This window comes from Balearica regulorum, chromosome 10, assembly GCF_011004875.1.
Source record: "Balearica regulorum gibbericeps isolate bBalReg1 chromosome 10, bBalReg1.pri, whole genome shotgun sequence".
NCBI classification, from domain to species: Eukaryota; Metazoa; Chordata; class Aves; order Gruiformes; family Gruidae; genus Balearica; species Balearica regulorum.
In genome coordinates, this window is record NC_046193.1 from 17,688,298 (window position 1) to 17,710,799 (window position 22,502).

The 22,502-nt window shown below is 40.6% G+C and overlaps 2 protein-coding genes across 4 annotated transcripts in view; both read left to right on the forward strand.

Annotated features, from left to right (window-relative positions):
- Positions 1–2,517: 2,517 nt before the first annotated feature.
- On the forward strand, positions 2,518–11,831 carry KBTBD8 (kelch repeat and BTB domain containing 8). The gene is made up of 4 exons (XM_075762390.1): positions 2,518–2,674; positions 5,018–5,228; positions 5,830–6,944; positions 9,521–11,831. Exons 1-4 carry the CDS (start codon positions 2,659–2,661, stop codon positions 9,982–9,984), a joined length of 1,806 nt encoding a protein of 601 aa, XP_075618505.1. The 5' UTR covers positions 2,518–2,658; the 3' UTR covers positions 9,985–11,831.
- Positions 11,832–19,530: 7,699 nt separating this feature from the next.
- The window catches only part of LOC104635531 (monocarboxylate transporter 2), a 46,842-nt gene continuing 43,870 nt past the window's right edge, over positions 19,531–22,502 (forward strand). For 2 of the 3 annotated variants that reach the window (XM_075762392.1, XM_075762394.1), the window contains exon 1: positions 19,810–19,911. The gene's annotated coding sequence lies outside the window, so the exon portion shown is untranslated. Of the gene's footprint in view, positions 19,637–19,809; positions 19,912–22,502 lie in introns of those variants that run through there. The other variant, XM_075762393.1, reaches the window with a different exon arrangement.

Sequence of the window (22,502 nt, forward strand, 5' to 3'; positions counted from 1 at the left end):
TAAGTGAAAGCATCCTGGTCCCTCAGGAACCAGGACATTTTGGATTCTTGCAAAATCTTAAAATGGTATCATCAGTTTCAGTGCATTGCTGACCAGAAGAATTAAAACAAACAAACAAACAAAAAATGCCACAAAAACCCCAAAATCCTCACATAAAAAAACCCCCACAATCAACAAAACCATCCTACCAAAAATTATTACAAAATTGATAAATTTACATCAATATATATCTAAGGGCTTCACAACTCCTCACTGTTTCCTGGGAAGCCAAAAATCCATGAAATCAAATGATTTGATCAACAGCATGCAGTAAATTAATGTCAGCACCCAGCCAAGAACCCAATTTTCTGACTCCTAGTTCTACATTCAAATACTGGGCCTGCATTGCTTCCCAGGCAAAACAACAACAGAAGATAGAAAGAAAAGGATGCAGCAGAAGGAGAGGAACCTGAAACTCATTAAGCTTCTTGTAATTTCTGAAGCAACTGGCTCTAATATTTGTGTGTGATGCAAACGCCGTTTATAATACCTAGCTTCCACATGCTATGGATTTCAGAGTAACTTGCACAGGCAACATGCTTCTCATTTTGCACCTGAGAGACCCAGCAAATAATGTGCAGAGCGGCATATGCTGGGTGAAAAAGCCAGGTCCCTGGACTTCCGAGGGAGTGCGACACTGTGCTAAATCTGCTGAGTGCTACGAGTGCTAATGAAGGCTTCCGGAGAGGGGAGCGGGTGATGGTGTATTACACTTGAGAAAGACTTCAGATTAACAGAAACTGCTGATAACGATACCTCTTAAAGAATATTTAAACCTGTTTGTATGGCAATTTATTTGCTTCACCAAAAACCTTACAAAGGTAAGCTATTTCAAGAAAAGCTTGTGCTCCAGTGTACCAGTTCACTGCTGTATCTATATTAAAAAACATTCTCTATTTCGCTTCTGCATTTTGACCACTAATCCAGCCCAGCCTAAGTGTCCAGCCTAAAGGAAATGAACTGTATCAGGCAATGTCATTTGCTAAAAGGTTAGAGTGTGGAGGTATTCTCCTTCCCTTCATTTTATATTTCTAGGGACAATTTCACAGGCCGTGCCATTGCTGAACGGGGAAATTGGAAAAGTGCAGAATCGATTTGCGGACGTGAAGTTCTATTTTCTTTTACATCTCCTTCATCAGAGTCTCTATCATTTCTGTGTTGTGTAGCATTATTATCGGCAGCGGCCTGGACACCACTGATAATTGCTAAACTGGAGAAAAGCTATGCCTTGCAAGTGAAAGCGAAACCATGTGAGCAGCAGTCACTGGTACTACGAAAGGCAAGGTACTACTCTTGCTTTCAAATTCATCTGCTTTAGAGCACTGGTAATGTACCCTTGCTACATTATTTTTGAGAGTTAAAGCGAAATGTGTTTTGAAAAATCTGATTTAAGTTGGTGGTGTTTGCATTTTTTTTTAACAAAACAAACTTCCCAGCTAATAGCTGTATTAAATCTATTTCGATTAAAACCAGAAAAATATACTGGATTTCTGAATACTTCCAGTATTTGTTAATTCTTTCATCAATTGTATTTCACAAAGAAGAAAAAAAACAAACAAACTCCCTTCCACAGCAAACTTCGGGTAATGACTCAGTCACCAAGAACGAAGCCAGTGGCTAATTGCTGAAGAAAACTGGAAAAGCTGGTGACTATCAGCCACTTGATCTCCTCCACTTCTCTTCTTCTCACACAGAGAAATGTGCTTTGTGATATTAAAGGTCATTGGTGACAAAATGGTTGCTTGTCTGCTGGAGTCATTCAGCTGCTGTGTGTAGGATGGGCATGGCTGATCTGGCTGGCCACAGAGTGCTAAAAAATTCCAAAAAAGACTCCTGGCATGACCAGCTCTCAGACTAAGTAGCTGATTATACTTTCTTCCTTAAAGGCCAATTCAGCCTTGCACAGCTCTGGGTCATGCATCCAGACACTGCCCTTACCATGTCCTTGCAGAGTTAGGGACAGTGGCAGGCATTTTCTTTTCCCCTTTTCCAGCGTTCTTCCAGCAGCGGCCATGGTGGCCGTCATCCCCGGCCTGCTGCCTGGCAGCTTCTGGGTCACACCTCTGATCCCCTTCAGGAGCTTGGGGTTTTGCCCTAGGAGGTGCAGGTCACGTTGGACAGGACAGGGGAGGATAAACCAGGAACTGAGGGAGGATTTATTTATGTGGAGAGGCCATTTCTGCCGCGCATCCTTGGAGAGCACAGCACCCCATGGCAAGGCGCTGAGGGCTGCCCACAGGGCCCGGCCTGATGGCTCCAAAATGGCCGCCCCGCCCTGAGGCGCCCGCCTCCTCGTTGCTACGAGACGGGCAGAGACCGCCCCCCCAGCCGCCTCCTGAAAACTACAACTCCCAGGCAGCTGGCTCAGGAGGAACTACAGCTCCCAGCATGCCCCGCGCGACAGGGGCGGTGCGCCTCCGGGCGCCCGCACTACATTTCCCGGCAGGCAGCGGGGGTGGCGGCCAATCCGTGTGCCCCAGGTTGGTGGGTGCCAGGAGCTGGGTTGGCTTCCGCGGGAGTAAGCGGGCCGCGGAGAGGGAGCGGCGCAGGGGAAGCAGCGCCGGTGACATTTCCTTTCGGGCCGCCCCCCTCTCCCGCTGCCGGAGCGGGGCCCCGAGAATGGCAGCGTTAGGAGGTTGGTGCGGCCGGGTCGTCGGGGTGGGGGAACGGGCTGAAGGTGGGGAGCGGCCTCTGGTGTGGGGAGCTCGGGAAGAGGTCGCTGCTGAGGGCTGTTGGGGCCTATGTGCTGAGGGGTGCCTCTGCGGGGGGCACGTAAAGAAGGGGTGTTGGGGCTTCTCTGCTGAGGGGTGTCGGGGAGGGTGCTCCGTGGGGAGCACCATGTGAGGGAGGGGTGCGTGGGGCCCCTGGGCTTGAGGGGTGGCTGTGAGGGGTGGGGAGGCCCGCTGGGGCTGCTTGGGTGAGGGGCTTGCAGTGTGGGGTGTCGCTTCCGATTGGGAAGGTGATAGTAGAGGAGGTGCCTGGGAGGTGTCTGTGGGAGATGGGCTCAGGGGTGTGAGGTAAGAGGACGCCGGAGTGAGGGCCTGTGTGTGGGGAGAGAGCAGCAGTGCGGGAGGGCAGGTGTGCATTGGTGCTGTGCTTTGTTGGGGTGGAAGGAAGGTTTCCTGTGAGGGACACCCCCACAGTGTGGCCTATGTGAGGGGACCTGAGCCGAGAGGGAGGAGCGAGGTTGTCCATGATAAAAGGTTCTATGAAGGTGGATATGTGGGGAGTGGAGAAGGGAAGGGTGCCTGAGAAATTAATGTGGAGAGTATTTTGGGGTGCTGTCTAGGAGGAACAGAATTAAAGTTGTGAGGCGCAAGTGGGAGGAATATTAATAGAAGAAAAAGGTGCTTGGGGTGGGAGAGGAAAAAATTGAGGTGAAGAAAGTGACTGGGAAGGTTTTACAGGGTGAAAACTGTAATGTGGATGGTGTCAAGGATTACATAAAAAACCTGGAATATGGGGATGGGTATCTGTTCCTGGCTGAGTCCACCAGAGCTGGAAGCTGCCTTGATCACTGTGCTGGTTGCCCGAGTGACTGGCAGGGTCAGAGAAGAACTATTTTGCATCTTTTTCACTGTTAGAAAGTAAATGAAACTTCTGCATTGGTAGCTACATCGAAGTTTTCTTGTACATCAAAGCTTTCCTGGGTGGGAAGCCTTGGAACCAATCTAGCAGAGTATTATTTACTTGGAATTTGCTCGCTAGTGATTAACATTGTTTCTAAACAAGAACAAATTCTCCCCTTCCCGAAGGATTGGTTAGTTTTGAATGTTGGAGCTCACTGTGATAAAGAAAACTCCCCTGTTGTAGATCTTACCTTTAAATATTTACTATTGTATTTGGAAAATTAAAAAAAAAAATGTTTTGAAGACTTTCCCTAACAGTACTTTGAAGAGACACTGACAATATTTGGCACCAAGCCTGCCATGGGAAATGTGTGCCCAACAGCAGATTTAATTGTGGCTGTCCTCAAAGCTGTGTCTGAATTCTGAGTAAGAGAAATTGTAACTACTGTATATTGCCACGAGTTAGAATTTAAATGTCCTATTCATCATCAGCATTGTTGTTTGCTATCCTCTCTGCCCATTTGTGTTGCCTAAAATTTGTTGGAAGCATTCTCTGTTGCAGTCAGCAGCTTTACCTGATTTGCAGCTCTTACCAGCTAATGTTTTTCTTTTGAGCTTTCCTTTGTTGTTGTTGCGTCAAAATTTTGTTGCTATTACGAAACAGATTTTTGTGCTTGAGATATTGCTCAGTTTTCACTTTGCAATTTACTTCGTTGGGCATATCACATGTTACTGAGAAGTGTACGTTCCGCTTCATATGCTTTCACAATGATATGTGAGCTCCTTCGTACTTGAGTAATTTTAAATGGTAATTGTATTTTATTTGTAAAGAGAACCATGTAACTGCATACACAAATTTATGTGAATTTGTTGCCCAACATACTTACTGTAGGGCTGTTTCTTCATGCGTCTACATAATTAACCATAACTTGTGTAAGTTAGTAGCCAGTTCCTGTTTCGGTGTAAAGTTAAGTATGTATATATAGACTTGTGTAATGATGATGTAGGTTGGGGGCTTATTGTATTCTTCTACATTCTTTTTTCCCTGCATTTTATAAGTCAGTAAACTTACTGTGATTCTTGACTTAATTTCCCCCTTCCCTAGTGATATGTAAAAAATATGAACTATTTATATTATTTTTTTCTTAATGGATATAATTTTATAGGTTAATGGTAACCTACATGTACATGGGGAAAAGGGGAAAAAATTGAGGTAGTTTTATGTCTTTACTGACTCTTGAAAATGTTAGACTTGTTGATGGATGATGACAGTAAGGAAGTATGGAATATTAATTTGTGCTAATTCTTGTTCATACATGGGGTTTTTTTGGTGCATGTGGGGTCTTTTGGGGGGTTGCTTTTTGTTTGTTTGGGGTTTTTTGTTAAATAGTTTCAATTTTGTTTTGTAGAACCAAGTAAGTTTTCGCAAACACTGAACGGAATTCCTTCTTCAAACACAGTCAGCAGTGGAATGGACCCCTTCCATGCCTGTAGTATTCTTCAACAGCTTAAAACCATGTATGATGAAGGACAACTGACAGATATCGTAGTAGAAGTGGATCATGGGAAAACATTCTCCTGTCATAGGAATGTTCTTGCTGCAATCAGTCCTTATTTCAGGTACAATAGTCCATTGTTCTAGTGGTGATTAAAGGCAGAATTATAACTTATTTTCATTAAATGAAAACTAAAAAAAAAGAAACAAAATATCACACCTATACTAATGTTCCATGTAACTGTTGATAATATAGTGCACCTAGTAAGCAAAGATTATTGGTCTCTTAACGTCAATGAATTATCAGTATCTGTTTATCAAAGGAGAGTTTCATTGGGGAAAATGTCACATGATTTAAAAAAAACCAAACACAAACCAACCAAACAAAAATGCCTCCAGTTTTGAGGGCATCGTGGATACAGTAACAGCATATTTAAACTACTTGTTTCCTTTTAAAGTTATATATTTTAGCATGCTAGAATATGCATATGAGATAACATGTTGAAAGTTGAGTGCAAAGACTTGTGTATGTCAAGAGCTTTGCATGTAAACTGAGTGAATTTTAGGTACCCAAGCAGAACAGTGATTACATCAGTGAGTGATAAATGTATTTGTGCTGATAGAAGGGCAAATGCACTGGGATTAGCTGTACAATATAATTTTATTTCTTATACCTGTAGTTAGAAGGTAATTGCAAATAAACTGCTAAATATTTTTCTTTTGTAGATCTATGTTCACTAGCGGCCTTACAGAGAGTACCCAGAAAGAAGTTCGTATAGTTGGTGTTGAAGCAGAGTCAATGCATTTAGTATTGAACTATGCATATACCTCCAGAGTAATGCTGACAGAGGCCAACGTTCAAGCTTTGTTCACTGCAGCTAGTATCTTCCAGATCCCTTCCATACAAGACCAGTGTGCTAAATATATGATCAGTCATTTGGACCCACAGAACTCCATTGGGGTGTTTATCTTTGCTGATCACTATGGTCATCAGGAACTCAAAGACAGATCACAAGACTACATTCGTAAAAAGTTTCTGAGTGTCACCAAAGAGCAAGAATTTCTTCAGTTGAGAAAAGACCAACTGATAAGTATACTCGACAGTGATGATTTAAATGTAGACAAAGAAGAACATGTTTATGACAGCATTATAAGATGGTTCGAGCATGAACAAAATAAGAGAGAAGTGCACCTTCCAGAAATATTTGCCAAATGCATCCGTATGCCTCTGTTGGAAGAGACATTTTTGGAGAAAATCCCTCCCATGTTTGCACAGGCTATGGCCAAAAGCTGTGTACAAAAGGGACAACATAGTGCCAATGGCTATACACAACGGCTTGGAATGACCGCTTCTGAAATGATCATATGCTTTGATGCTGCCCACAAACACTCAGGAAAGAAGCAAACAGTGCCTTGTTTAGATTCGGTCACAGGGAGAGTGTTTAAACTATGCAAGCCACCAAATGACTTGAGGGAGGTTGGAATTCTTGTATCTCCTGATAATGATATTTATATTGCGGGTGGTTACAGACCAAGCAGCAGTGAGGTCTCCATTGACCACAGAGCAGAGAGTGATTTTTGGATGTATGATCACTCTGGCAATAGGTGGATTCCGAAAGCTCCTTTGTTGCGAGCCAGAATAGGCTGCAAATTGGTTCATTGCTGTGGTAAACTGTATGCAATAGGTGGTCGCGTTTATGAAGGAGACGGGCGAAACTCACTCAAGTCTGTGGAGTGTTATGACAGCCGAGAGAACTGTTGGACAGCTGTCTGTCCAATGCCGGTAGCAATGGAGTTTCATAGTGCTGTGGAATATAAGGATAACATCTATGTTTTACAGGGTAAGGTGGTTTGACTGACTATATGGTGTTTTATTGGAAGTGGGGGTTGTTCAACTGTCTGCTCTCCATTGAGCACCTTAGAAAACCCAAGTGTCCTGGACATTTAAAGAGTGCCCTGGGACAACGGGGTGGGAGGAAAGCTAGGGAGACCAGTGGGCAAGGAAGAGTGAGGTTGCTGCTTGAGTTCTGATGCTCTGGGAACGTGTCATTAAGTTGTAGTACTGAGTTATTGCACAAATGACAGTTTTGGTGGTGTTCTAAGTCAACGGTATAGATTTAATTTTAGTGTGAAAATTCTTTATTAAATCTTTTTTATCTGGGTGAAATGCACTAATGTTGAAGAAAAGATACTGTCCTGTGAAAAAGCACTTTGCATTTTATTTAGCTAAACCTGTGAAAATTCCTGGTGTCTGTATTCTTGGTAACTTGTAAAAGTCAGTTAGCCACTGTGGGTCTTCATTTCCTGCCCTGCCTTGCTTTTTGAAGTCATCCTGGTAACTAAGACAGACGATTTATCTCTTTCTAGTTAGCTCTGTTTCTTTGGTCAGTAATTACAATACTGCGTTTACATCCTTTCTTCCGGTAAATGATAAGACTTATTGGTGTATTAGATATTGATTCTTAAATGAATAAAAAGGATCATTATGGGAATGGATCAAATAATTTATTCTTCCCTTTATTTTATTTATGGAGATCTTATGCATACATACAAATACATATTTTATATGAGCCATATAGCAGTCTACGCTTAAAAGTGCTGAGACTGGTCTATGAGGCTGTAGTAAGAGTCCCAAGAAGTGGAAAGAAATGAGGAGGGGGGTGTTTTGGTTATGTTTTGCTAAGGGCCACCTGTGTGTAAACACCTGCAGAAGCTGGGGTCTTAGATCCATACCAGTTCCCTCTTTGGATCACTCTCCATACAAAGCTGGACCACAGGAAAGAAACGGGATAGAGAATACTGTAAGGTCACTGTTATTTACCGGAAGAAGTCAACCTGATTTCTTGACTTTGCATTCCTGCCACTCAGTAAGGTTGGTGGGCTTTTGCATGATTTGCAGGGATTTTACTTCTTCTGTTGTTTCTGTGCCAGGTTTGACTCTTGTTGGTTGTGGCTTTAAGTAATTCTCTTACGCTAGGAAGTTCTCTCAATCTGTCTCTTCTATTGGGTCAGACATTTGCTTTAGATGGTTAAAAAGGAATGCTGAAAAATATTTAACATGGTAGAGTATTTATTCATCCTTTAAATGTTTTTTAGAACTGCTAAAAAGTGGATATTATTGTAACCTGTAGAATAAGAGTGCATCTTGTTTACAAATCTTAGCTGCACTAATTCTGTGCTTCAGTGGTTTAAATGACCACTCAATACTTGCATAAATAAGCAAGCTGCCTTCACTGTGCTAACCAGCAAATCATAAAGATTCATGTTATGGAAAATAGGCAACTTTTTTGCTTGAGGGTGGTAGCTAAAACCTTGATTGAGTTGCACTGAAGTAGTATAAAAGAGTTAACTTTCAATAATTTTTCTAGAGAAAGTTTGTAAGTTTGAAGAAGTCAATAAAGATTGATGGGAGTGTTAAAATGCCAACAGAACACAAGCATCAGTCATAGGAGATTACATTGTGGAACAAAAGTGAATAGTCAAAAAATGTATTATTTGTAAAGACTTGATCTCTTAAGCTATGTTCCACACATTTTACTGTATTATTTCTGTATTCTTTGTTATACTTGAGGTGCTTGGTTACACAGCAGCTTGGTTAAAATTCTTGAGATAGCCATGTGAAATTATGTATGATTTGAATTACGCTAATATTTGGCAAATGTTAGGCCTTTCTTCCCGTGGGCTTTACAAAAGACAAGGTGGTCTTTATCCATGTTTTTTTCATCCAGTTTCCAGAGTATGAGCTTTCAGTCATCTGAACTTCCATTATCTACGGTCTGCAGATGCTACTCTGTACAGTCAACAGAAGTGGTGTTTTATAATCTCATTGCAAAACTAACGATGAATCAGTAGCTTCATGCAAGTATTCACCTGGCATCCTTTTAAGCAAATCAACCTAAATGTGTAACCCAGCCACCTGATACAAGTAGCTTCAAAATGTGTGTGTAGTACAAGACACAATTATTTGCTCAGATTTAACAACTTTTCAAGCACTGAATTGTGAGACCCCACAGCCTGTAGATGACACGTGAAAATGTTAAAGAATGAAACAAATACTTCAGACATTTCAACATTGGAATCTTGAAAAGTTTTGTCCCAAATTATTAAGCATGGTTTAGAAGTAGTAAAGGATAGCTAGGAAATATGTAAACAGTTGTATTTGTGATATACTTCAATTCCCTCTTCTTCAGCTGGAGTAGAAACTCAAAGTAGTTTTTACTCATGCTATTAATATTTTTCTCATGCATTTGGAATAAAGCAGGCAATGGTGCTAGGTTTTTTGTTATGGGATCAAGGCTTTTAAAAATTGGTAGTGTTTCTGTCTGTGGAAGAACATACCTGAAAGCTTAGTAGCTGCAGAATTGCTGTTCTGGAAATGAAGCGTAAGTTATGTTTTATTTTTCCTCTCTCTTTTCAGGGGAATTTTTTCTCTGCTATGATCCTCAGAAGGATTACTGGGGATTTTTGACCCCAATGACTGTGCCTAGAATCCAAGGCTTGGCAACTGTATACAATGACTCCATCTACTACATAGCTGGAACCTGTGGAAACCATCAACGTATGTTTACCGTAGAGGCCTATGACATTGAACAAAATAAGTGGACTCGAAAAAAAGACTTTCCATGTGATCAGTCCATTAATCCGTATATAAAACTCGTACTCCTCAAAAATAAACTCCATCTGTTTGTCAGAGCTACTCAAGTCACTGTTGAAGAACATGTTTTCAGAACCAGCAGAAAGAATTCCCTCTACCAGTATGATGAGGTTGCTGACCAATGGCAAAAAGTATATGAGACTCCAGATAGGCTCTGGGATTTAGGCCGGCATTTTGAATGTGTTGTTGCTAAATTGTATCCGCAGTGTCTTCAGAAAGTTATTTAATTTTTATTTTTTTTTCAGTAACAGGCCTTAGTGATTTCAGTGGTAATCTGATGCTAGAGAAAACATGTCTTAAAAGAAAACAAAGAAATTCTGTCAGTATTTATTGTAAGCTGAAACAGACAGTTTTTTGTACATGGGGATGGGTGCTCTTTAAAGGTTGCAGTCTGGGGAGGGAATTACTGGTTCAGTTTCATATTTACTGATATTTTCCTGGGAAATGAGAAGGAGGTTACAAAGTGCAATTATCAGCATTTTTTTTCTGGTAAACACTTAATCATGTCATACTAGAGGGGTGTTTTTGTGGTAAGAGCAAATTAAGTGGAAGAGCCAGGATAACTATGCACTACAGTGGGAGAAAAATCTAGCATTAATAGCTAAGGATGTCCAAGAAGTTTTGAAGTGACTTTTTTTCTCTTTTTTTTTTTAAATACGGGTAAAATTTGAGGCAATATCACGAAGGTTTTTTTAATTTTAGATTGAAATGACGTAGAGGAATGGTAGATCCTGATTCATAATGATCTTTTTTTTACTGTTTTTGAAATCTGCTAAGATGCTTGTGATGTTGTTTGTGCACTACAGTTTGGGAGAAAAACTCAAGTCAGAATTAGAACATGGAGTACCTTTGCCCTGGACAGAGGCCTGTTCAAATTGCTGTACCACTTCCTGTCTGTGAATTTTTGTTAAAATTGAGCTTAATGATTGGGGGGGGAATCCCAACACCTGTTTTCTGCTACTTAGATGTAGTGCTGTAATAAACATTTTTTAAACACTGCTTAAAACCTTTTTTGTTTTCATCCCATAAAGGGCTTTAACCCAAAAGTTGATGGTGCTAGTACATTTTTACTACTTGTTTGTCTGAAATGGGCTAGCCTTATGCTACTGTTTAAGACAGCCTGTTATTTTTCAGAATGTGTGTCTGTCATCAGGCCCTGTCCTGTCATCATATTGTCTTTTTTAACATAACATTTTTACTGCAGTGGTATTCTTGCACAGAGTGGTGACAGGATATGGCCTTAATAATATTGATTTTTCTTTTTTTTTTTTTCTTTTCGTGTGGAGTGTTCATTCTGTCTCCACTAAAGTACAGTGCTATGTGCAGTGTTGGCATGTGCTCCAGTAATTTGGAAAAGTGTGGCTTAACTTTACAAGTTGTTTTTCTTTTCTCCCCAGAATCAAGCCCTCAAATACCTTCTATTTCATTCTGATCTATAATGTGAAAATTTGCACTACTGAGCTGTCTTTGTTACCCAGTGCATTAAAGCAAAATTGACAATAAGTATCCATGGCTTAAATAATCTTAGATGCAAATATAGAATAGAGTTCCAATATATTGTAACACTTTTCTCAATGTATTTAACATTTAGCTGACTTTTTAAGAAGTAAATAAGTTCAAAGTTCAGCCTCTATTTCAGTAGTGAAAACTGGATTTAAAAGGGAAAAGATGAATCCTAAAACACGTGTCAGCTGTAATTTGCCAGGTTTAACTTGTTACAGCTCTCATTTTTTGCAGAGCTGTGAGTTTGCTATCTTACTCTTCCCTATTTTCTCAAATTGACCTAGGTAAACCAGTTAACTTGAAATGGCAGCGGCCATCAATGGCTGTGAGTGCTTACCATTATCTGGCTTAGCAGCTGATATTTCACTAAGCCAAATATTTAGCTCATTGTTTATCCCCCTGGCATGGCTGAGGATTTGGATAATGTTCATTTACTATGTGGTCTTACTGTTACCAAATGGAATCTTTCTAATACACAAAAATACTTCCCTGGTTCTATTTCTTAATTCTTGCACAAAATGTTTAAAAGGCAAAAACAAACAAAAAACTGTGAAATGAAAAGAAAAAAAAATGCCTGTTTGCATTACATACCTCATCTTCTGGAGATTCACCAAACTGCTTCTTTCCAATGTGACTGCCTGAATATTTTTTCTGAAGTGAAGTTAACAATTATTGCTAAGACTGCATTTCCCAGCAGTTGTGTTGGTTCTTTGTTGAGTTTTCTTCTGGATATTATTTTATATATATCCATAGACAAGAATAAGAGTTTTTTAAAAATTACAACTAATTTCATTTTTAAAATTATCCTTAGTCCTTGGCTAGCTCTCTTTGCGCTGTTGTAGGCCTCTAGCTGCAAGCTTTCTGAAGCACCCTCCCTGACAGTGTTGCATTTGTGTGTAAAACTTTTTTTTTTTTTTGCAAAGTGTTATGTAACTTTTTTCTTGTTTTTTGTTTTTTTAAGCTTGGTTGAATATTTACAAGACTTCTTGCTGCTTTTTGACAATCTTCTATATTTATTTAGTAGAACAAATTTCAATATATTACTTGAAACTATGAAATAGAATTGAGTTAGCAATTGACTGGTCATGTGATGTATAGAAGTACAATATGCTGTGGTTAATTCTGCAGTAGGTTTGTTAATTTTGTTTATCTGCACTAAAGTACGAAGATCTCCATTCTGTTTAACCATTCAAACTGAGGGTGTGATCCAAGTCTGCAATGTGTTTAAAAGCTAAATCCTGGAACTTGCTGTGGGAGTAGAATATACTAATTCTTTTGCATGAGGAGTTTGTTGAGACAGTAATGTAGCTGTGACATTTTTGCCAATTTTTAAATGCTTCTACGTTTTGCTGAAAGTCAGATTCCTGGTAAAGTTTTGCTTTAGAGTCAGGCTTAAGTAAACTTGCACAGCACAAATAAAGAAATAATTGCACCAAAGGTACTGATAATATTTAAACAGTAATCTGTACATTTTCCCCACTTGGTATTTTTTCTGCATTCATTTATTTCTCTTTATTAAATGAATTTCTAGCTTGTAAGGACTTATGTGAGTGTAAATCTCTTTTCCAAAATTATTAGTTACTTTAGAAGGAAACATTTTGTAATTTCCACTTGATTCCATCAGTAAAATTTAGAATAACTAAAAGCAGTTTTGGTGCACCAAACATGCAGTGTGTGTATGTTCTACAAGAAATTGAAGAGCTCCCTGTTCGTAAGGCTGTTTAGAAATGGCATCCAACATTCAGTGCTCAGGTATGTTAGTAAGAAGTACTGTAGTCCTATGAGGGCAAATGTGTGGATTTTTAAACATTTTGCCATAATTGCACAATTTTGCATTTTTACTTAATGTCATGTTATGTTTCTTAAAATAAACCTATTGTTGAAATACAGTGGAGTTCAACTAGTTTTGTGATAAAGCTCTTGTGTGCGTTTTAGTAAATATCTGAATTAACCGAATGATAAAACTTTTTTATGCTTGTCTACTTCTATTTCTGCACTTGTGTCTCTCAGCTGTATGCAATATCACTTTTTTTTTTTAAGCCAGCACTAAGTTGTTGCTTGAGGTAGAAGGTGCTTTGTTCTGTTTTTTTGTCTCATTCCTTGTGGCTACTCAGGTTTAGCTTCTCATTTACGTACAGGCGACACTGTGTCTTCCCTTCCTCCCTGCCTTTGGCCGGAGCTGACATCCCAGCAGGAATGTCACACAGGGCTTTCCAGTCTGATAATACTGTATATTGGAAAACCCTGAAACACTTTGCACTGAATTTCCCAGCATCCTTACTTAGTAGGGAAGTTACTTCCCAGGTGGTAAAAGAGATGGAGAGAGCACAGTGATGTTGGTTGCAAAGGAGTCTGCTGCAGAGTCGAGAGTGAGAGGCCTCCTCTCCCTTAGCTGTTTAAGCAAAACTTGAGCATTGTATGTAGCTTCTGATGCAGTGATGGTGCTTAGTGTGTGTGCTTGTGAACTATACGTTTTATTAGAGAACCTTTGTTCCCTTTCAGAGACTGTCTAATGACTTTAGCGGCAATGCTAAGTCATCGCAGCCTAGGAAAACAACCTGAAGTTCCCTTGTATGGGCAGGCACTTCTATTGTGAGGTTCTCGCAGGCAGTATTTCTGCCCTCCCACCCCTTCAGCCCCTTGCCCCCAGCCTGTAAACTTGTCTGGCTATGATTTGAAGACTGTTTACCTGAATTCAGGAGTCCAGGCTAGTGGTGGTTGTGTGTGTTCAGATGAACTCTTCCATGTGCGATCAGTCAGACTGGCTTGGCTGCTGAGCTGTCTGTGCAGCAGGCTGATGTGGCAGACTGCAGGTGAGCTACACGGTGTGGTGCCCACCTTTCTGGAGGCTGCTGCACAATGATCCCCACCTTTCTGGAGGCTGCTGCACAATGATCCTAACCGTGGGTGAGTTTGTGCTGACAGATCCATGGTGCTGGTCACTGGTTCAGAACAGTGCACTCCCAGTCAGACTGAATAGCAGCCTGCAGCTCACCAGTTACAGTACCTGTGGGTCCCAGCCTCCTTGTATAACCACTGGCTTATTTTGTGTGATCACGGTGTTGTTCCTCATATAGTTGAGCCCCTTTCCTCCAATCCATGACAATATATATTGGACAGTCCTGATATCTTTTCTGTTTGCAGCCTTCCATTGCTGGGAAGCCTTCCTCCAGAGAAATTAGCCAGCAGAGCAAAGGCACTGCGTGCCTTCCTGTCCAGATCTGTTCTTTTAAAAACCAGGGATGTGTCCACTTGAAGACGTAGCAGAAAAAGTGATGACGCCAGCACAGAGGAGGTAGGCTTGCTGTTTAACTTATTTTAATGGGCTGAATAAATCAACACACACCAAACTATATACATTCTCTACTTGCTTCCACACCCAAGGACCCAGCTGGGGCTATGAAATACTAGTGGCTGCTGTTAGGCAGACAGGTCTAACTAGATTTGGCTGTGCTTTCATGCTGTCTCTGGAGTTTGCTAATAAAATAGTGACTGAGAGTCCCAATTGTCCATCCCTGGCATGGAGTTTGCAGTTGTAGTTACCAAATACTTGACTGGTAAAAGCATCCTAACCTAAGTCTCCTTTGGAGAACCTTTGCTCTGTCCAAAACTCTAAGGACTTGGAAGATCCTCTAGTGCCATGTTATGGTTTTGCAACACGGTAGTATGTAATGAGCTCTTGGGACTTGAAATCAAGAAAGAGCTGAAGCTGACAAGAACAAAAAAAAGAGATACCCCCCCCTCTGTGATCCCTGAGGGAAAAAGTTATATCAAAGCAAAATAACAACAGACTGCAAGAAGAGATAACCAAATTGCATTGACTTCCTGGGGACAAAAATGAAATTAACTTGGGGTCCACAGGACAAAACTAAAGCTTCAGAAGCTAACTGGAATTATGTCCATTTGTTCTTTTAATGGGAGGGAAAAGAAACTGAACTGAGCAGTTGTAGCAGAAGCCTCAGCAAGCACCTCACTCTTCAGGTACATCTGAGTGGTTCTTGTGCTTTGCGGCAGTGCTCGTGGCTCCTTCAAAAAGATGCTGGTGTATCTGAAATAAGTAATAGCTGTTATCTGTTTTATAAAAGATGTTTATGGAGATGTCTGCAAACTTTCAGCTAAGTCATCAAAGTCATATCTGGAAAGCACTCTGAGTTTGTAATGGCCAGGGAGAGGGACCAGAGCCAAAACTGGGACAGGAGTGGTTCGACCATGTTCTTTGATTCTCTAATTTCTCTTCTGCTGTCATGGCAAAAAGGAGGTAAATGAATTGGCCCCCAGTGCCCCAAATTCCCTAGTAGTTCTTGTGAAATCCTCTTAGCACTTGGCATGCATTATAATGTGAAATAATGCACAGCAACAGATGGGATAACTTTGCATGGTCAAGTTAACCTGTTCAGGTATGAGGAGGTCTAACAGCTAACTAAGGGAGCAGTTTTGCAAATGATTGTACCCTCTAAGCATCAAGGAGGATTTTCCTTCTTTGGACACTAAAGTAAACTCTGATGTATTTTTTTGAAGAGAGAAATAGATGGGAACTTGAGAGACTGTTTCTGTCCTGGGGGGCTGGGGGAGGGTGGAATTCTTTTCTGGCTGTGTTGTTTTTCCTTTCAGATATCCTTTGGGAAGGAAGGCATGTTATTTTGGAACTGTTGGCTGGAGGAATGGAACACACCAAACAAAGCAGCATTACTTAAATGAAATAATCCACCAAGTCTGTTCCATGGGAGATAATTTCCATGACTCACATATGCTGCGTGCAGGGGAATATCTCACCGCTGGGCACTCATGTGCAGTCAATAGATGGAGAAATAACCACCCAGCCGTTGCTTTCTCTTTATCTCTTTGCAACAAGTACTCCCCTCTCTGTCTTTTGAAGGGGGAAGAGTTAGACCAACAAAGCTTGAACCTCTCCCCTTTCTTAACATCTAGTTAAGGTCCACGTGCCTTGCTGCAGATTTACATGTTTCTGTACTTTACACAAACAATAATGCAAATACCCACTGTAAGAGGCAGGTATTTATTAACTTCAGCTAAGTTTATGTGATCAAGCTATGGTTTAACAAATTATTTCAGGAGCAGCAAAGCTAACTGATTTCTACTGTATCTCTCCATAGTGGATTTTCTGAAATATAACAAAGGTTGTGTATGTCAGCTTTCCCTTACAGGAGGTAGCAGTGGGATCTCTTTCCTTTTTAACCAATTAATTGCCCACAAAACCTGTACAGACTCTTTACATCTTTGAAAGCTTTGGCCCTCCACAAAATGTAATTTAAGCCAGACACTAGCTCAGAAGTTGAGGTGTGTGTGGTAGCAGATAGTGACAATGATTGAGCGCATGTAAAAAACCCAAAATGCTGTGTTTCCTCATGGAGAAAATGCTAAAAATCCCCACTTGCAGAACGTTTGGCTAGGTTTGGCCATTTTTGAAGGGCTGGGCAGCTTCTTGCATGTCATAACCTTTGAGTAAAGAAGGCATAGATCTACCTGAAAAGGAACATAAGGAAAATGGATAAAGTATAATGTCCTGCTTTTATAGTACCTGAGTGATGGTGAGGCCTTCCCAGCGTGGACGGACCATTGCTGAATGCAATTCTGTAACAGTGGGTCACAGGCTTCTCCGACGTGCCACTGCTCCCTGCAACTGCGGACCAGGGCATAGCCTGGCCCCACAGCCACAACAGGTTAACGGGAGAGAGGGCTGCGTGCCCCGATAGCCTCAGTTACCGTCTCTAAAGTGTGGAGTCTGACCTGTTAAAAGACAGTATGTGCTTATTTAGATCTTTAAGTGTCACTGAGTACCAGCAATGATAACATACCTGTAAAACATCAACCAAAATAGTACCAAATAAATCCATTTAAAGGAATGCTCTCTGCGTTCCGTGTCTCCTTAGACCTGCACGTGACCTCTGTTCTGCAGCTCTTACTTTTACAGAAACCTGGCAATGTCCAGTCCAAATGTGAGTTGTATGAACTGTATGCATGGTTTGTGCCAGCATTTGAGTCTCTTTTTTTATGATACAGATAATCAGAAACTATATCTGTAAACTAAATTTTAAATTTCATTAGATTAATTTAAAGTCAAGATGGTATGTGATACATCAGCTGCAGAAAAATATTTGTAGTTAAATTTTGAATTACTTTATTACCTTACAGTTTGATTCTGTTCATATTCCTTTAGTAACAAATTTCTTCATTCTGAAAAATAAGTTCAGGGGCAGGAATATTTGGTGATCATCAAATTAATCTTGTCCCATAGCCAACAAACGAAGTGAAGCTCTTAAATTGTATTTACTCTGCAAATTTGCTTTTTGCTTTTATTTCAACAATAGAAATAAAAGATATACTAGTTTTGATGTAAAATGTAGTAGACAGAGAGCAAGTCTTAAGAAGAAAGAGCCATCTGATTAGTCATTGAAGTTTCAATGTTTTGTAGGTCAATGAAATAGTAGAGGAGAGTTTTATGCTACTCTTGTCCATCTCAACCACCAATGGAGGTGACCAAGGTTTTCTGAAGTGATTTTGAAAAGTAGTCTCAATAGTTTGAACTGCTGTTCCATCTGAAGTACATAGAAATGGTCACAGCCCAATAACTATCATCAGAAAACCTTTATAATTTAGGCAATTGCTATTAACACAGAGGTGGAGGAAGGACAATATAATTTGGCAAAGTCTAAAATGGCTCAGAGCCGAGGGAACTATCAAGTGTCTGCAAGCAAAGGAGAAAGCACATTTTTGGAAGAAAAAGGCCAGCAGTGTAGAAGCTACTTAATTCTAAAAGTCTAAAGGAATTTCACCTTTTGCAATGCCATTAAGTTTTTACAATAATGTTATTCCTAAATCTGTAGCATTGAAAGAAATTATTCCTGTGAACTCGAGATCTGGTGTGATTGCAGCTTCTTCAATAGGCAGTTCCTGATGACCTCCTGTGGGACAGAGCCCAGAGGACCACGAGCATCTTGAACAATCTGTCATCAATCCTCATAGTGCCTATAATGATATTTAAGGTTTTATTCCTTTTAGAAGTCAGAGAAACACCAGATATGCTTGTTATATTTCTGGTTGTGAAACATTTTTTAGAAAGAATAACTGGTAGAAGCCACGACCAGTGAGGTAGAAAGAGCTGGACCACAAGATCGATCAGACCAAGGTATCTCCAATTGGTATTCTCTTCCTGACAGCGAATTAATGGTGGATACCTGGGGAGACAAGAACGGAGCTAGCTGTCAATATTCCCCAGTCTCCAGCAATTTGCAATCTGCAGTGCCAGAGCTGGCATCTTTCTATTTAATAGCCCTCGATGGATTTCTCCCAAGAATTTATCATACTGTCTTTTGACCATTGGAGGCTTTTTAGCATGCTGTTACTATTGGCTGGTGGAAAATCCTTTTATACGGGAGATGTGCATTGTGTGTCCTGTGTTTGTCAGAAGAACATCTGAGCTGGCTGCGATAGCACTGGTAATAGCCTTTTATTAATGTAAACTGGGAGTTAGTGCCTGGTTTTAAGCATTTGTTCTGTCCTTGCAAGAAAGGTATTTTTGGTGGAAATAACATGGATGACGGCATGTGGCTACGAGGCAGGAAATATGGGCTACAGTAGGTGCTGACTTGCAAAGTTAGCTTGGATGAATCACTTCTCTTTTTGTCTCTGTTTACCTTTCTGCTGAGTTTTCTGCTCAGTTTGGGTGAGAACATTACCCTGGCCTGCCTATGGTCAGCTTTTTTCTGTCTTGCGCTTTAGTGCGTTGCAGCGTCTGGATTATAAACACGGCAGGGGAATGTTTTAAATCCCTCAAATGGGTATTTGCAATGTGAGTCTTGTGGAAATATTCCTACTGAAACTGGGTTATATAAACCTCTGCAAAGCGTGGACTCGCGCTGTGGACATTGCTCGCTCACTAGTCCAAGTCAACTGCTTGGTTACTGGCAAGAAATTCAGGAATTTTCTGTATCCCCTCCCTTCACTCCAGGGTGAAATTTACCCCTTGATAAGTGATGCCGTGGCCTCTGGATCCCTTCAATTGTTCTTGAGTGATCAAAAGAAGTCTGACTCAGGATTTTAGGTGACCCAGAGGTCATGCAAGAGAATTTCACCCAGAAAGTTAAAATTGCTATAGCAGGATGGGCAAAGATAGGGGCTCTCCATATGCAAATTCCCCTGGAGGAGAGCGGGAGCAGAGCCTGCAGAAACGTGTCGTGAAGAAAGAATAAGTTAATATGTAGAGGGAAGAGAGAGAGGAAGGAAGAGGGATATCTGACAAATAATTTATTAACATCCACAGAGATCTGAGAGACGGAAGCACTCTGAGCACTGCAAACGGGGAGTTTGCCCTGAATTTGTCCCTTGTGGGCGAAGGACCATCCCTGTTCATGAAAGGTTAGTTAACGTGGGATGCGGTTGCCTTTGGACATAACTTGAGAGTCGGGTGGCAGAGGGTGTTCCAAGTTACAGCAAGGTCTTGCATCTGTGGATACAGCCTCTGATCTCAACCTTTGATCTCAGCTACATCTGGGGTGGGGGAAGAGTTCAGCAGACAGCTTTAAAAGCTGAGCAGGTCACTGCCAGGGGAGCCAGAAACCGGAGTGCCACGGGGAGGGGAGTCCAAGTGGTACCCACCTCTGCTGAGGAGAGAGCAGTCCCACTGAATGGCGGTTAGTGAGTTTGTATGTCTGGTGGCTTGTTTGGGTTGAGGGCAACTTGGCACCAGGGAGTTGCTGGATCAACAGGTGAAGCTGCATTAGAGTTGGTTTTGATTTGTCATGGTGTTCTCATTTAATAACAACCCCCCATGCACACCCAAATAAAACAAAGGTTGTAGAAAATAATTGTATAGTCCCCAGTTGATTTGGCTTACAGAATGGAAGGCTGTGATTGTATATGTTGGTTCCAAAAGACATAAGTTCAATAAATTAAGGAAAGAAGATAGTGATATCAACTGGGTTTAGACATCAGGGCCTTGATTATTCAAGAGACCTGGAATTTCTTTGGTTTGATGTTGTTAATAGTAGCCTCTGCCAGTTTCCTACAGAGGAGGGAAGGACAGTGAATGAAGAAGATCCAGATGTGACCAATGACTAGTTAACTCCAAAAAAGCAACAGGAATAAAGCAGGAAGCCTGTAGGAAATGGTAGATGGAGAAATGGGAAGTCCAGATACATGTAACTTCACAAAAAGGAATAGGGGTAAAATGAGAGAGCCTACAAGTGAATTTGAGTCAGAGCATGGCTATACAGAGGCAGCTCTCACTATTTTCCTCTGCTACAATAAAAGGTGAATAAAGAGATGAGGGATTCGATGTTCTCTGGGTAAAGCAAAGAGAAAACCTGTCAAAGAGGGGGTGAGATGGGATGATCTCAATCGAAGAGCTGACAAATGAAATTCCATGCACAATGCAACTGGAGAACATCAAATGAAATTTAATGTCTCCATTCATTTAAATATGACCTGGAAAATTCTAGGTCTGTAATTTTACTTCAGTGGTGTGGCAGAACCTGAGCAATATTGAGGGGGGGAAAAAAACAAGTGTGGTCCTGGAGGTAAATGAGCATTGACATGAGAAAACAAGGGCTTCCCAGAGGACATCAAACAGTGTAGAGAACAGTTACTAAAAAGGAAAATCAAAACATAAAACATTTCCTTGAAGTGGATATTGGACAAGGAGCTCTATGGTGCCACATGGAAATTAAGAACAAACCTGTAGAAGGTGGGGCGCTGATGCAGAGAAACCTTGAAGTGACAAAGACATGGCTGAGGTGGTGGTAATGGAAGGGCAATGCCCTATGAGAGGTCCTGGGCCTGCCTTACTGCTGATGTCCCCACAACTCACGGGGGTACCACAGAAGAAATGAGGGGAGAATGTGAATGATCACATTGCTGTCTGTTCACTGCTCAGGTTATTAAATTCTGTTAAAATAATCTCTAAAGTTCGGTTCCTCCAAGTCCTCTGGAAGCCTTGTTTTACAGTCAGGGAAGTGAGAGTCAACTGATGTGATTTTTATTTTTTAGTGTACACTACATTTTCATTTAACTTCAGTTCCTCTCTTTGGTTTTCTGTGTTATGTAAGACTTTGCCTTGAAATAGAAAAGCTGGACAATGAATCTGATACCATAATCTGATTTTATGCTAATGTCTTCTCAATAAATCTCCCATTAAACAGAAAATGAAATTAAATGAACAAATATATTCATAACGTGAGATGTTTAAAGGTGGTGTACAATTAGTCACAGTTTTACAAGCAGAATGAATTGGTGGTGATAAAAAATAACCTTTCTTGTTAATCCCTGAAAATATATTTAAAGTTCAGGCTCAACCTTTTTAAAGGACTGCCAGAAAAGATTTGAATTTGAGGGGCCTGAGAATTTTTGCATATCTTAAACTTTGGTAGATTGTGAATACCAAACATAATGTTAAATAAGGAAACGTGTCCTCACTATGCTCACCCCTTAATTTTATTTTGCCTAATTTCAGAACCACTAGGATATGTCAATATTTTTGGGAGCTTGGTATTCTCCCTAATATTTGAATGGCCTAAATTGGGTAGAATAGCCATAAATGAAGAAAACAGTGCAATGAAATGCATATTTGATAAGTAATAAAAACTCTTAAACATCTTGTTAATGGACAGACATTCCAATGTGACCACTATTATTCTTTGACTTGGGTTTCCTTTTAAAATCCCACCCTACAGTAATGAAGTGTAGTGAATATAATTCTAAAAGAAAATTATTTTTTTCTATGGAAAAACTTAGATGATGGGGATAGTAGATTCTGCCTCAGAATAACTTGTTCCATATATTCTGGATGCCTGCAATGGAAAAATAATGTTCCACAAATTTCTATCAGACCATTTTATTACTTAATATCAGAACAGGAGAAACTTTGCAAGTAAAAATCTTCCTTGCTCCTGAAATTATAACACAGCATGCCTCATAGGGTAACAGGACATTTTCATTATCTATTATTTTGTTGTTGTAAAAGATTTCATAGCTGGTCTTCTCTAGATATAGCAATGAAATCTCAGAAAACCCAACAACTTGACACCCTGGATGTTATCTAGGTAGAAATTAGGGTTCATCAAGGCTGGATTTATTAAATATTAGCATATTGGACTAATGTTTCATCCAGTTACAACTGAGTTTTGCTCATCTGCTTTGGACAGAGGTCTAGAGCTGTAGGGTTTTTCCTTTGTGTTAAGAGTTGAGTAGCTCTTAGGCATGCATTTGCCAGGTGGCCCTCGGAGCA

Bases quoted from the DNA above. Each gene is read 5' to 3' on its own strand.
- KBTBD8 (XM_075762390.1), top strand. The intron at 5,229-5,829 runs GTACAATAGTCC...TTTCTTTTGTAG, and splicing joins GCAATCAGTCCTTATTTCAG to ATCTATGTTCACTAGCGGCC. The intron at 6,945-9,520 runs GTAAGGTGGTTT...CTCTCTTTTCAG, and splicing joins TAACATCTATGTTTTACAGG to GGGAATTTTTTCTCTGCTAT.